This window comes from Tripterygium wilfordii, chromosome 16, assembly GCF_013401445.1.
Source record: "Tripterygium wilfordii isolate XIE 37 chromosome 16, ASM1340144v1, whole genome shotgun sequence".
Lineage (NCBI taxonomy): Eukaryota > Viridiplantae > Streptophyta > Magnoliopsida > Celastrales > Celastraceae > Tripterygium > Tripterygium wilfordii.
The window spans coordinates 2,697,862-2,713,077 of NC_052247.1; the positions used below are offsets into that span (position 1 = coordinate 2,697,862).

The 15,216-nt window shown below is 36.8% G+C and overlaps 3 protein-coding genes across 4 annotated transcripts; 2 read left to right on the forward strand and 1 right to left on the reverse strand.

Annotated features, from left to right (window-relative positions):
• Positions 1 to 383: 383 nt before the first annotated feature.
• LOC119980373 (PTI1-like tyrosine-protein kinase 1) lies at positions 384 to 5,452 on the forward strand. The gene is made up of 8 exons (XM_038823045.1): positions 384 to 538; positions 1,657 to 1,834; positions 3,399 to 3,652; positions 3,825 to 3,951; positions 4,039 to 4,312; positions 4,518 to 4,650; positions 4,773 to 4,859; positions 5,032 to 5,452. Exons 2-8 carry the CDS (start codon positions 1,741 to 1,743, stop codon positions 5,173 to 5,175), a joined length of 1,113 nt encoding a protein of 370 aa, XP_038678973.1. The 5' UTR covers positions 384 to 538; positions 1,657 to 1,740; the 3' UTR covers positions 5,176 to 5,452.
• Positions 5,453 to 5,977: 525 nt separating this feature from the next.
• Positions 5,978 to 8,336, forward strand: LOC119980372 (protein EMBRYO DEFECTIVE 1674-like). Its single transcript, XM_038823044.1, has 4 exons — positions 5,978 to 6,194; positions 6,260 to 6,342; positions 6,957 to 7,101; positions 7,591 to 8,336. Exons 1-4 carry the CDS (start codon positions 6,012 to 6,014, stop codon positions 8,122 to 8,124), a joined length of 945 nt encoding a protein of 314 aa, XP_038678972.1. The 5' UTR covers positions 5,978 to 6,011; the 3' UTR covers positions 8,125 to 8,336.
• Positions 8,337 to 9,152: 816 nt separating this feature from the next.
• LOC119980586 (vesicle transport protein GOT1-like) lies at positions 9,153 to 14,545 on the reverse strand. Of its 2 annotated transcripts, none has more exons than XM_038823344.1 (8): positions 14,388 to 14,545; positions 14,053 to 14,119; positions 13,890 to 13,951; positions 10,704 to 10,795; positions 10,433 to 10,513; positions 10,221 to 10,318; positions 10,057 to 10,138; positions 9,153 to 9,703 (listed from the first exon to the last, which is right to left on the reverse strand). In XM_038823344.1, exons 3-8 carry the CDS (start codon positions 13,918 to 13,920, stop codon positions 9,665 to 9,667), a joined length of 423 nt encoding a protein of 140 aa, XP_038679272.1. In that variant the 5' UTR covers positions 13,921 to 13,951; positions 14,053 to 14,119; positions 14,388 to 14,545; the 3' UTR covers positions 9,153 to 9,664. The 2 variants fall into 2 exon arrangements, with proteins under 2 accessions (XP_038679272.1, XP_038679273.1); XM_038823345.1 differs by having other exon boundaries at positions 14,053 to 14,122; positions 14,388 to 14,460.
• Positions 14,546 to 15,216: the final 671 nt, after the last annotated feature.

The window sequence follows — 15,216 nt, forward strand, 5'->3', positions numbered from 1 at the left end:
GTTTTTATATAGAATACTTGCGGTTTTTTTGGACCTTCGAAGCCCTTATTCTTTTGGTTATGGATCAATTAAGTCCTTACATTTTAACAAATTGGATCAAACGAACCATTATTTTTAAAAACACGAACGACTATATCATCTCTATTAAGACGTAAAAATGGACTTAAGGTTTCTTTTAAAAGATTGTTTAAAATTGAGGGACCGATTTGGCTCGGAGAAAACATAGGAGCTCAATGACCCTTCCTTCAAAAAATAATAAAAGTATAAGAAAGCAATCAATTCTCAAAGCAAATAACACCTGCTAAACATATTTGAACGTTGAAAATTTTTTCTATAAAAAAGGATTTTGTTAAAAGAATATTTTTAGATAGAGAGAGAAATAGACCGCGTTGCCTCTCTGTCTTTCGGTTTTTCTCTGCTGCCGATTCCATCTAAAAAGGCAAACGCACCGAAGGAAAGCTCAACAAAAGAAAAACCCAATTCTCGCTTCAACAAACATAGCAACCCTAATAAAGAGAGAGAAGAAGAAGAAGAGCAGGTAATATGTTCTTGATTTTTCGATTGTGATCCTGTAATTTCGGTTTGGATCTAGTGGCTATTCTTGATTTTGGCTTATATGTCAAATTTAGCTTTATTCTTTTTAATTCGCCTTCCTTCATTTTCACCTTCCTCCATTTCGTTTTCTCTATCTGTTTGTTGGGTTTTGATTTGAATTGCTTGATTGCAGAGATTTTTGTGTTGTCTCTTTTTTTTTGATCCTTGATTTGTTGGGGTTTTTTTTTTTTTTCTCTCTCACTATCATGGAACAGGGACATCATCGACATAGTTTGGGGGTAAGAGAGTCAATTGGTCTTTCTCTTTCTTGTTTTCTTCCTTTAGTTTGGTTTTGTGCGAATGAATTTCTATTGGAATGGTAATTTCGAGCTGAATTCGGGTTGATAATTGATTGGATTAGGGGAAGAATTGAATACTGTATCTGATGTGCAGTTAGATTGCACATCTTTTTTTTGGGTTTATTTGGTTAATTATGTTTGGTAGAGGGGTGAAAATTTTCTGCTGATGGGTTATTGTTGGTGGAATTTTTCGGTTAAATTCTTTTGATATGGACAAATCAATGAGTAAAATGGCAACTTTGGACGCTATTTATTGATCTCACGTGCAGTTTTACTGATTTGTTTATTTTTCAATTGCTTTGTGAAGGGCTTTACAGTGCTACATTTCATATTGCCATCCTTATCTGACGAACTCCTGAATTATTCTGCAGATGTTTGATCGCTTGATAAACAAAACCCTACTTTTTCCCTAAATTGTTTGTCCATTATGATAATACTTCCCGACTCCTTTTTGTCCAATGCTATTTTTATTGGAAATGAACAATTCATGGTGTTCTACCTGAATTTTTAGTTCTTTTGAATTTGTTGTCATCTTGACACCTGTTGGTTCCATGCCATAATGTTTTGTCATATTAGATGTTTGACAGCCTTACACTTGCAGTTTTGTAACTTCTTAGTCTAGTGATTTGTGGTTGGTGTTCTCTTCTACTTTTTCTGCTGAATAGTTTTGTCCAAGAGATTGTCAAATTTTAGATCGTGCATCAGGTAATTGTATATCAGGTATTGAGGTCGAACTAAACAACTATTGCTATTTTAACTGCAGGCACATGCACCATCTCCTCGTGTATTTGTACGTCTGGAGAAACCAAGTGCTCAAGACGATTTATATCTGAGGAAGAGAGTCAGGATGCGTAAGTGGCTGTGCTGTACATGTCAAGTAGAAGAGTCTTATCCGTCAAATGAAAATGAACACCTGAAGAGCCCAAATAATCATACAGATGGTATTTTTCTGATTCTCAGTTTCTTACTAGTTGCTTCTTGATACGTATGCTTAAAAGGTTTTTTTTAATGGTTTGTCAGTTTTGATTGACATTTACATAACACTTATGGTTATATTTCATTCACTATTTCCAACGCTTGTATCTAATTTTGACCCTTTCTATCATTTTGGATTTTAGTAGTGGATTCTGGGATTATTGAATTTTGTTGTGAATTATTCTTGATGAAACGCACTAAGTGAAATAATTGAGGTCTTTAAAATTGATTTTATTACGTTTTTTGAATTGTGGGAATTGGTAATGGGTTTTACCAAAAATTGAGTTGGGTGATTAATATTTGTTGAGATTTGTTGTTACTTGTCCTGGAACTTTTTCGACATGCGATTTTAAACTAAAGAGGTTGAAGGGTTTAAGGAGTGGGGTTGTTCCTATTTCTAATTCTGACAACTTTCATAGGATTAAAAACTTATGCATAAAGTTGGCACTAAGCTCGTTCCTAGTTGTCATAGTGATAGGTGAACTCACACGGCATATTCAAGGTGAGGTACCTTGGTGCATGTTATTTGCGGATGATATAACTCTAGAGGATGAGGCAACATTGGGAGTTAACTCAAAACTTGGGATATGGAGGGAAGCCTTATAGAAGGATTTAGATTAAGTATGACTAAAATAAAATATATGAAATGTAAGTTTAGTAAGACTAGACAAGAGAACGAACAAATGATCGAATACATGGTACAAAAGTTACAAAAAGTTGGGTTTTTAAATATCTTGGCTCGATTTTCAAAGATGACGGAAACATTGGTGAAAATGTAGTTGATAGGATTAAAAACGGGTGAATAAAATGAAGGAGTGCATCTGATGTTTTATGACTTATGAGACATAAGGATTCCTCTGACGTTGACAAGGAAATTCTATAAGTGTATAGTTATAAGTGTTGGGCTATTAAGAGAAAACATATCCAAAAAATGCATGTGGCAGAAATGTGAATGCTTTATCGGATGTGTGGTCACACGAGAAGAGATAGAATAAGAAATGAGATTATTAGATTTAAGGTTGGAGTAACACCAATTGAAAATAAATTGCAAGAAAGCTATTTAAGATGGTATGGGCATGTTCAACATAGGGATAAAGGTGCAGCAGTGAGGAGAATTGAGGGATTTTGTATAGGAGAGTAGGAAGCTAAACAAAAGACCTAAAAAGATATGGCTTGAAGTAGTACTGAGTAATGGTATTAATTCAATAGGAGTTGATGAAACTATGATCCTAGATAAAAATGAATGGCGGATATAAATATATGCAGTGGATTCTTGTTGATTTGTGTCATATACTCGTGTAACTGATCCCAACCTTTTAGGATAAAGGCTCGGATGATGATGATGTTTTTAAACGCCATAGAGGAATCTTATATAATTTTGATAACTGTTACTGTCCGTTGTTTTGAAACAAAAAAGGTGTTCCGTATTTTTTTTTTAATGGTTTCATACTCTTCCATATGTTAGGAGTGGAGCAAATATTTTGATATAGCCTTATCACATACAAGTTTTATGCTTTGTGTGCATTTTAGGATATCCGAAAGGCTCAAAGGTGTCAGCTCCTGTCAAATCTGAAGTGCAAAAGGCAGTACCTATCATTGAAGTGCCTGCATTGTCTTTGGAGGAACTGAAAGAGAAGACTGAGAATTTTGGATCAAAGGCTTTGATTGGTGAAGGATCTTATGGGAGGGTGTATTATGCAAACCTCGATAATGGAAAAGCTGTAGCTGTAAAAAAGCTTGATGTTTCATCTGAGCCAGAATCAAATGTTGAGTTCTTGACTCAGGTGTGTGTGAAATCATGTTAAAATGGAAATTTCATAATATATCATTGTATGTAATCTATAATTTGTCTGGTAATCGATAATTCAGTGAACATAGTTTGACTAATATCTATTGGTATGTATGATTTCTCTTAATGAGTTTTTTTTATTAACATAACATTTTCTTATCTTTTAGGTCTCCATGGTCTCGAGATTGAAGAATGACAATATTGTGGAGTTGCTTGGTTACTGTGTTGAGGGGAATCTCCGTGTGCTTGCATACGAGTTTGCAAGAATGGGATCTCTACATGACATATTGCATGGTATGCAGAGCCGTTTTTGCTAATCTTAATTTGAGGCGCACCGAATGCAAATTTCTTGTACTCATTTGAATTACTTTGTAAATGCAGGTAGAAAGGGAGTTCAAGGGGCACAACCGGGTCCAACACTTGATTGGATGCATCGTGTAAGAATCGCAGTTGATGCAGCAAGAGGGTTGGAATACTTGCATGAGAAGGCTCAGCCACCGGTTATACACAGGGACATTAGATCGAGCAATGTGCTTCTCTTTGAAGACTTTAAAGGCAAGATTGCAGATTTCAACCTTTCAAATCAGACTCCTGACATGGCTGCTCGTCTTCATTCCACTCGAGTTTTGGGAACCTTTGGTTATCATGCTCCAGAGTAATGATCCTTTACCATTTATTCCACTGTTTTTTTATGATTGGTGTGTGTCTTAAGAATTTATTATTACAAATACAATAGTCAAGCCTTGTGCTTAATACCATTTATTCCCCTGTTATCACAGTATCCTTGTCCTCTTCATGTAGAAGCATTATTGATCACAGAGCAATGTAGTTGATCTGGGGCTTGTTTAATTATTTTGCAGGTATGCAATGACCGGACAGCTGACCCAGAAGAGCGATGTGTACAGCTTTGGGGTGGTTCTGCTGGAACTTCTAACTGGGAGAAAACCTGTTGATCATACCATGCCTCGTGGGCAACAGAGTCTTGTTACCTGGGTAAGTTGAGATTCTTATACCTTGTCTTTGGCTATTATTAATTTTTGGTCTATAGGGTCTCCTTGTCCTAATATTTCACTCTGAAAATTCATGTGGTCTGACATTGGCTTGCTGTTTGATAGGCTACTCCAAGACTGAGTGAAGACAAAGTTAAGCAGTGTGTAGATCCAAAGCTAAAGGGAGAATATCCTCCTAAAGGAGTTGCCAAGGTTTCTACCTCCCAACATTCACTCGTGCTCGCGCACACATCCCTTATTAGTTATTTATTACACACGCACACGTGCAATCATTTCCAGACCAAGCATATTTCAGGGGTGGTCGCATGCCTCTCACTTAATAGAACTATTGCTAACGTGATTTGATTTATTTTTGGTTGTCCAGTTGGCGGCGGTGGCAGCACTATGCGTGCAGTATGAAGCTGAGTTCCGGCCAAATATGAGCATTGTTGTCAAGGCTCTGCAACCGCTTCTGAAGGCTCCGGCTCCAGCTCCAGCTCCAGCTACGACTGCAGCTCCCGAGACTTAGTGCCTGCTATACGCAGTAACTGAATTGTGCTGGGATCTCAGGAAATTGTGCAGAGTTTGATACGTCTGGCCAGCGATTTCATCAGTTCTCTCATATATTTTTTTAAATCTTTTCGTATGTGAGATTAGATGTTTAGAATTGGATTGGATTGAGCTGTTTAATGTTGCAGTTGCTGGTGTTGTACCAGGATGGATGTACTCATGTCTTGAGTTTAAAAATTGAGATTGGGTTTGTTCGAGGTGTTTATATTTGTCAATTGATTAATGTTTTTCCTTAATGTTGGTCTTTATACTTATCAAGTGAACCTTCTACAATAAATGGTCTCTCACACATTGGTGGATAGCTTCTTTTTTTCTTTTCTTGTTGTGAAGCAGAGTTGGGAGATTCAAATTCGGGGCTTGTTTTGATTGAAAAATGATAGTGGAGTAAAGTTAATGGAAGGAGAGTTATGTGAGGGAGAGTTAGGGGAGGCAGCTACCTTCATTCACTCTTTTTTTGATAGAGGGTAGAGCGAACGAGAGTTGATGAACGGTAAGAGATATGGGTTAATGAGATGATTTAGGAAATACGAAACAATTTCTTCTCTTATCTCACAAATATCCAAATTGAAGGGTAATAACATATCAAAAATGAGAATCACGGGTAGTTCAGATGACAATTCATATATGGTATGTTATAGAGGTATCGAGTTCGAACCTCTTCATTCCAAGCCTGACTCTGAGACAGTTAGACTTCTTAAATAAGCGGAGGCTAACATTACTCCCTACAATTTCCAAAAAAGACACTTTTAAAGTGAACAATACCCGCGCAGACCCAAGCACAAAAACTTCTTTCAGATGGTGTCAACAAGAAGCGGGAAATCACTTCCGCCCCCGGAACAGATACCGCCGCTACCGCAACGACCACCATCATTTGTTGCTTCAACACCAACGGGTCCAAAATCTCAAGCGGATCCCAACCCAGATGCCCAATTTCTCAAGTCTCCACCGACTGCGGTCTCCGCCCTTTCCATCAAATCGGTACGGAAGTCTTTATTTTGAATAAACAAAGAGTTGTTTGCGTATTTATGGTGTGGGTTGCGCAGGTGTTTCTGTATGATTGGTGGCTGATGAAGCCTAAGGGCAACAAGAACAGGGGCTTGGCCGTTGGAGGGTTTGCTTCCAGAGGGTGAGTTCCATGGTTTCCTCTCTTATGGTTTCTTTGATTTGGTGCAATGCATGTGGATAGCAACCTTTATGGTGAAGATTTTCGACTTGTATATACTTCATGTGTGAAACCCATTAAGGAATTTTGAGAATTTGTAGAGAAAATTTGGCATATCGATGATAATGGTGATTACAATTTACAACACAGAAAAATATTCTGAAATTGATGATGCTTGTATATTTCAACTTCTTCTTATTTTCAATGTTTTTGTGATTTCATTGAAGATATCAAGGATTGTTTATTTCTCCATGTATTTGAGAGTTATCTGGACTTATCTCAATTTGTGCAAAGAATTATAGTTTACTTGAGGAATCAACCTCCTGTCTATAGTGTTCTGTGGAGGTCGAATGGATCCGACTTTGCGTATTTTTCAGAATTACAAAGCTAAAACTAATGGTGGAATCATCAAGAGATTTGACTGCTTTCAACAGTGATGATGTAGGATTTTTCTATGATTTTCTCTAATGTTGCTATAAAAATATCCCGAAAATGGAATTCATAATGGATGTCTTTTTTTTATGAGGAGCATCAGTCAAGTTGATTGAGTTCCTGTATATCAAAATTCCGTGTTGCAGGAGACAAGAAGCAAGAGTCTTCTGCTCTGCGGAGATTTCCAAGAGACATGATACCACCACACTTGAGACAATGGATGGGATCACGGTCACAATCAGTGGCTTCATAAATAGGTCTCGTACACATTCAAACGGCTTTCCATTGGAGGTATGTTCTTCCTTTGGTTGGTCATCATTTTCTATTAGATGTAGTATCCCTGTTCTAGGTTCGTAATTTTGTTCTGACTAGGATCACGGTCACAATCAGTGGCTTCATAAATAGGTCTCATACACATTCAAACTGCTTTCCATTGGAGGTACATTCTTCCGTTGGTTGGTCATCATTTTCTATTAGCTGTAGTATCCCCGTTCTAGGTTCGTAATTTTGTTCTGATGTTATTTTCCTGTGACCTGCCGTTATTGCAGTTTACAGTTGCATTGTTATATTATAACACATTAACACACTCTAATTTGTATGAAGGTCGTAATCACCCATTGCTCCTCTCTTATCTTAGATAGCATTACGGATACAAATTTCGTAGTATATTTTCTAATAGCGTGAAACTTCTACAGCTGAATGTCAGTCGGACATGCTTCAAGAAAATACTTTGGTGAAGATTTTTGTGTCCTGAATCTCAATTTCTCCTTTTTTCTACAGATTTGCCACAATTTCATGCTTGGATTTCCATATAACTGGGAGGAGTATGCTACACAACCTAGTAGTGAAGAAGCCGTTGACAGAAGTTGTCCATCTGCAGAGTCTGGTTCCTCGGCCAACAGTTGGTGTACTTTGCTGCCAGCTGCTTTTGACGATCTTCCAGTGACGAAGGCACGCGACTTCTTAATGTCCCCCCTTCAAGACTGTGAAAGAAGGACTCTCTTTAATCACATATTGGGAAAGTTGGGCAGCATTGTTTCCGGATGTGCTGAAATTTCACTAACTTCAAACCCGGAAAGTGTGAGTCATGTCAACACTGCTAATTTTGTGCAGAATGAAACTCCACAAGCTCATAACAGAAGTAAGACTACCCAGAAGTGCAGAGATGAAGATGGAACCTTGTATGAAACTCCACTGACTCGTAACAAAGCTAAGGCTACCCAGAAGTGCAGAGATGAAGCTGATATCTTGGATGCTACCCCAAGAAGAATAGTCACCAGAAGTATGACTAGATTGATGAAGAAAAAATCATAGGAACAGGCAGGAAGTGTTTGGGTTAACCAAGACTTGTCCATCTATATGCAAGTATGTAAATTAAATATGTAAACATACATTTTCTTCTGATCCCATGGCCCTTATATTTTGTCTCCACTTCTACATAATATTAGGGGTGGCAAGACCTTGTCTGGTTCGGATGACAGAATTAAACTAAGTTTAGACATAAGTTATATGTCCGAAATCTGTATCCAAACACAATTTTTGTCCGGTTTAAAACCGAGTCCGGGTCTAAACACAATGATTTACTTGTCTGAACCCTAACCCAAATTAGATTATTGTCCGATTTACTTGTCTGAATTTAAATCAATATGGGTTTGGTCAATTAAGTATGTCCGAAATCCAATTCAGATTGTGATCCAGACATATAAATATTTCATAAACACATGATTTTATCCGACTGGAAACCGAATTTTTGACACCCCTACATTACGTAATATTAGTACAAATCAAACTATAATACAAGATTTAAATCAATTATTTTGTGCATACCACATGCTATATTTTTGACAATATATATATTTCGGTGACCTTAATAAATCGCATAAACTGTGTATATTTAGCCCCCTTTGATATACTATGACCTTGTATGTATACTTCTTTGAATATTGCAATCTTCTCCTACAATAACAGTTGTCGAGAGTTTCATCTTTTTTGGAAGTCGTGGGTTGAATTTTTAAACGGAACTCATACATCGAATTTTTTTCGTATTTGTTGGTTTGCAACAGTAACCCCACCAGGACGCACGAATTCAATCTTGTGCGTCTAACTCATCAGTTAACACTTGAATCCTGTGCGTGCGTCCAACTAAAGCATCCAACTCAACAGATAAGAGTTGGATCCTATGCATCCAACTCAACAACTGTAATAACTAAAATGCATAGAAAATAAACCAAACCGACTCTTATCATTTGTGCGGATTTACGGGTTTATCCAATACACACCCCCAAACATAGTCACCATGAATGGAAAAGAAAAGATAACAAACCAACAAGGCAAAGCAAACATTAACTCAAAACTCAGGAACACCTTCATCCATAACATCACTATTTTAATAACATCCACAACACAAAATCATTTGAAAGCTTGAAATGTGCCTCTTAAAACTAGGGAAACAAAGAGTGAAACAGGACACTCAAGGCCAGTCAAGATCTCTGGACACTCATCTGATGAGGACCTATTACAAAGATAACCAAGGCAAATGTCTAAATAAAAACTAACAGAATGCCATGACCACGAAGCTGTCTTTTGCAATCGGATGCTCACGCACTTCTGAGGAAATACATCATTGGCTAATGCTATCGGAAAAGTGAAATAATAGAAGGATATTAGAGACTAAGCTCAAATCATTTCTAGTTTCTTTCTGAGGTTTTGACAAAAGGTCATTATGAAACAAATTCTTATGTACTTTCCTCGACAGAACAACATCAAAAAATTATAGCTCTTCCTCCAACAGTATTTTACATGGACATTCAAAGTGTGCTGGTCACAGTCGTCTCACTTCCTTTTGACATCTGCATTATACGGGGACCCTTTTCCCTCGATACCGGTCAAAAAGCTGCACATTTGTTCAGTTAAGAAAAAGAAATATTAATAAACAGAACAAAGTTATAGCTCATTATGCTTGCAAGAATGAACAGTAAAGAGATTCGAAACACACCAAAATGATGTGTGTGTGTGTCTCTCTCTCTCTCACTCTCTCACAACTCCAAAGAAACCCATTGTCTTCCAGGAAGAATTTTTTTCCAGAAAATCTTCATTTTATGACTCATGCAAAGCACAAGACCCAATCACTCAACATGAAGATCACTTCTAAAAGTGCATAAATCTAACCGAAGATATTTTTCTTTCATTCTTATATCTTCTTATCAATAAATTTATTTATTTCGAAAGTATTTAAAATGAACGTACCGATCTGATAAATGGCTGTTGAAACACCCAACCAAGAATTGGAATCCTTTGCAGAAAAACAGACAGTGTTGGCCAGAAGCCACTGCACAAAAATTCAATCAGAAATCTCAAAAGTAAACGGTATGAGATAACAATGAAATCAAGAACTTAAAATTCTAATCAACCTGAAGAGAACAATAAATCCATATGATTCCAAAATCATGCCCAGAATCGGCCATCCTATTACAACAAGGAAGAACCCGACACCAAAAGATATAGTTCCCTATAGCACAGCAAACAAAAACATAGAGAAGGTAAAACCATAAAATTTAAAAAACACAGAGCTAGCTGCAAAGAATGAAACGTAAATTATGGCAATTCATCAAAGAAACAAGACCTTGTAGTTTTGACGTTTCATGAAAAATTGCATGGAAGACTTCAATCCAATAGTTAGAGCCACACCAGAGAAGAATAGGATCTGATAAATAACACAGAAAATAAGTGAGCATTAGTAATAGGTGAAATCAGCAATAGGCAGAACCAACATCTTTTTCCAGAGGCTGAAAGCATAACTTAAAATGTGATTATAAACAAAAAATATTATATTTTAAAAGACTCTTAAAGCTTCCTTCTGTTTATAGTATAAATGATAAGAATAAGAAGCTTACATTCCCCATCGCAAGCAATCCCTTGTCAAAGAAAAATATAACTCCAAGAAAGGTGAACAGAATGCCGAACCCCGTCAATCCCAGTCCGATCTCTGTTTCATGTCATAAATAATCATAATAAATGTTTCAACAATTTCTATAGAGACTGGGATATGTCCCCATTATATAAAGGCCACAAAAGACGTTAGATCTAAGACTGAGCAAAGAGCATTTGAGACTGAAATATCTAAAGGATACTATGACTAACATTCGAGAGCATTTGAACATTGTATTAAGGACTTATCAGAAACATGCATATGATAACTCAAGAACCAGTAATGAATTGATTCCCGGAACTAACATTCAAAAAATCAGTAATGAATTGGTTCCCGGAACTAATATTCATATTCACACATTCACACTCATGATTAGATCATGTATAATTTCTGCATAAAGCAAAAGGAATACAACAGGTGCACGTGGCACCAAACATGAGACTTTTTTTTTCCCATTGGTAATGTATTTTTTAAAAGAAAAGGCAGTGACAAATCCAAAATAAAGGCCAATGGCTGCCAAAAGAGACTATCAAACTTGCGAAAATGAAAAGAACAAGAAACAAGAGAAACTAGCTGAAAAAAATTGGCAGCTCGATATTGGACCAACATCACCCAGCACAAATAGGGGCATTGTTTCAATAAAGGATCTTCAAAATCACAAATGACAACATCAACTTCCTTCACGGCTGCCTCCACCTGATTAACTATCCAGCGACATTAATCAAAATTCACAACTACATGACACTTCATACTTCATTAACTCTTGAGTAGTTACCACGGTATCTTGCAGATCATAAGGTGATAACTGTAAAATTACATCGATTTTGTACCTTTTTTTCTTAACTTATGCTTTGCTTTCAAGTTAAACTTGTGTGTTTTACGTTTCTTTTGTTTGCATTTCAGTTAATTGAATCTTAGATGATGATTTGTGTCAATGGCAACCTTAACAATGTCCTTGGACATGTATATGCGAGTCTTGGCAATTTCCGTGAAATCCGCCACTGTTCAGTCCAGCCCACTTGTGAAGGCCGACATATATTCTTCGAGAAGATCTGGGTTATGTGGCATATACTGTTGGAAAGATAAGGAAATCTAGTTTCTGAAGAATTTTACAGTTTGTGATTTCGAATTTTGTGGACAACGTTATGACAGTTTGACTACGGACTGCTCAGGCCTGAAAATCAGTAATTCGGGCTCAGACTTAGCAATATTGGTTTGAGACTTCTTGAAAACCCATGGACAGTTCCAGCCTATGAAGGAAACTAGTAGGGCTTCAATTTGTGATTTGAATGAATCTTTGACTATTATGATTCCATATTTTGCTGGAGGAAATCTTGATTCAATAGGAAACTAAGAGATTCTAATTCTACTAGGATTATATGGTTTCCTATCATAAAGTGTGACTTTAACCTTACCAAGGATTATATAAAAGAGGCTAGCATAAAGAAGAAGAGACACAACAGAGCTAAGGGAGGAGAATCAAAATCACATAAGGAGATTGCAGAGCATCAAAATGAGAGAAGAAAGCAATAAAGTCCTTAAGAGGGGAATCCTCTTCACCAAGATTACTTTGTCGAGGTTGTTCTTTTTCTTAGGTTCTTAATGTTGTTCTTGTTTAAATTGTTGATGTTCCTATATATTATGTGCAGCTAAACTCTTTTACTAGGGATTCGATGTAGCCTGGCATGACTATTCTATGTGTTAATTAATTTATTACCAATTCAAGTTTCTAGTTTTATTCATTGTGCTTCATATATTATATATTATGTGTTGATTTAATGATTGATCACCATTATTTAGACACATGTTTGAGACAAGGTTACACAACGATCAATGGGTAAACTTGATATAGCTCTTGTGAATGAATGAGATGTTGTTGAAGCACGATCCATACGTAGACACTCTTGGTTCTTCTTACACTTAATGCATTCTTGTTTGTAACCTCGACCACAAAAAAATGGCTAGAGAGCTATCTAAGAATAGTTTATCTTGACCACAATCAATAGCATTTCATATTTTAGATAAGAACGAACCTTAGAAACAAGAATTGAATCTTAATCAAATAAGACAGAATTGGATTGCTATGGTGAAATCGAAGTCCTAGTTTGCATTCTCCTGATTTAAAATACCCTGAATCTTTCTTGCTAATATTCTTGCACTTTCTTGATTTCGAAATCCATAAAACTTCTCTTTAATTTCCATAACAATTTAGTTTTATTTTTGTCTATTTCAAGACATTCTAATTGAGTAGTAGTTTGAGATTACTGGACAAATCTCCGTGATCGACCTCGCTCTTGCATACCTATGCTATAATTATATTCGTGCGCTTGCGAGTTAATTGAAATTACAACATAAGGTCGACTCAATGCGGACAAGCAAATAAGCTGAGTTATATTTCCTTTGGAAAAAAGAATGGAATGGAGATTTTTTTAAAAAAAATTAAAAGGAAAAAAAGCAAGTTCACAAAAAGCTTCCACATATGTATAAATTTAAGCTGAAATTATAAGGAGTCAATAAAGAAGAAAATCATTAATTATTGATGATCTTTTCTCAAAATGAATCTGTATGCTCTAAAAGTTGATGACTGTTTCTCAAACAAATCTATATTAGAATATGCCCAAATTTCAGTACCAATATTCATCATTAAAATAGAATGGCCTGCTACTGTCATTTCCAAATCCTTCCCCAAATAACAGACAAAAGATTATTACCATTCACAACTCCAAAGAACAAAACACTTAAGCTACCAAAGCCAAGGATTCTTCATATAGTTCACAATAGACCACCAACTAGTGAATGTAAAAAGGGGCGAATTATAAGTAACAAAATTATTTCTAAATTTTTAATTCCACCAATCGTATTGGCAGTGACAAATGATTTCTTATTTATTCATCTACCAATTATATTTGGAAGAAGCATTAATCTAAATTAAATTAGGTACGTCTCCATGGGATTCTTAGTTCTGTCAAATAGGGTAAGACTTCAGGAATCTAAATTCAAGTTAAAGATTGCGTCATTATAATTTCACACCTATCCGTTTCTTGTCTCCAACAGCTCATTCTCAGAGAATAACACGCGATTTATGTCTACAAAACTATTATAAGCCTCAAAAAAATCCAGACATCTAAAACAACAGAAGGAAATCACTCACTTTTCCGATCATTCATTTCGAAGGAAACCATTGTTTTGATCTTCAGGTACTTGTCAGATTCGCTGCATCACAACACAATGAACGTAAGAAATAAACACACACAAAAAAGGTTAAAGAACGAATTGCAATTCAAATTCGAAGATCCACGCGGAGAACATCATACCTAGACAAATATCGGGCGAGAAACCAGAACGAACTCGATTTGGCGGTAAAGACGTTACAGAAACAACCTACTAGGACAAAATAGGATTGCATATATTGAAATCAGTAAGCTAAAGAGAATCAAAAAAGCAAACGAATGCCAAAGCAAGAAAATCTAAGCCCTAATATCATCCCCTTCAGTTATTGAATCAAAAGAGCAATCGCATGCCAAAGCAAGAAACTCTAAGCCCTAATATCATCTCCTTCAGATTTCTACGATTTCTCAACAACGGAACAGCATTGAACACACACAGAGAGACGGAGAGGGAGAGACATAGAGGGGGAGGGGGATGGTACCTGAGACGCAGTGATGCAGAGAATGATAGAAGGTAAGAGGCTAAGAGCAGAGAAATGTGTATGGAGAAAGCCGTCTGAGAAACACGTATTTTATATATTTGTTTGGTTCGTTAGCCATTGCCTCGTGACGTTATTTGGCCAATTAACGCTTCTCACCCGGATTTCAAGCCCGATTCGGATCGCTTTTCCAACTCGGGTTATTCTCAATCTGGTTTAAGGTTTTGTTTGGATCGACGATCCGATGGGGGCCCTGGTGATACTCTCATATGGGCCCTCCCTTCCGAAACGCCTCTCTTCGCTCCTCCTATTACATGACCCATCATAAGGAACACTCCTCCTTCAACCCCCAAACCTTTCCTTCTTCAAATCCCATCTTCACCACCTCCTCCCAGACCTCGACATCCCCGAAATCACCGTCGACCTTCCCCACCACCACCGCCTCTCACTCTAGACTCTACTCCTTTGCTAACGTCTGCTTCGTCACCTCCCATATTCTTATCGTCAAGGCCCACCTGTACAAGAGTTTGATACAGGGGCAAACCCACTAGACCTCTCTTGGTTGTAATATCAAGGAAGCCCAAATCAGAGCAACCCATTATTGAACTGAATGAGGGCCTGAAGCAGGCCCATCTGAGGATACTCGCAGTGGCAGTGAAAGATATTAGAACTAATTTAATCCAATCCGAACTACATTACTAACAGTATGAGTTGCTATATCACACAATAAGAAACCAAAACCATGTCGAAGTTGTGAGTGCTCAACGTTTAAATTTCAGTAATCTCATCATGTAAATGGAGGAATGAAATCTTTTTTAATGAGAATCCACAC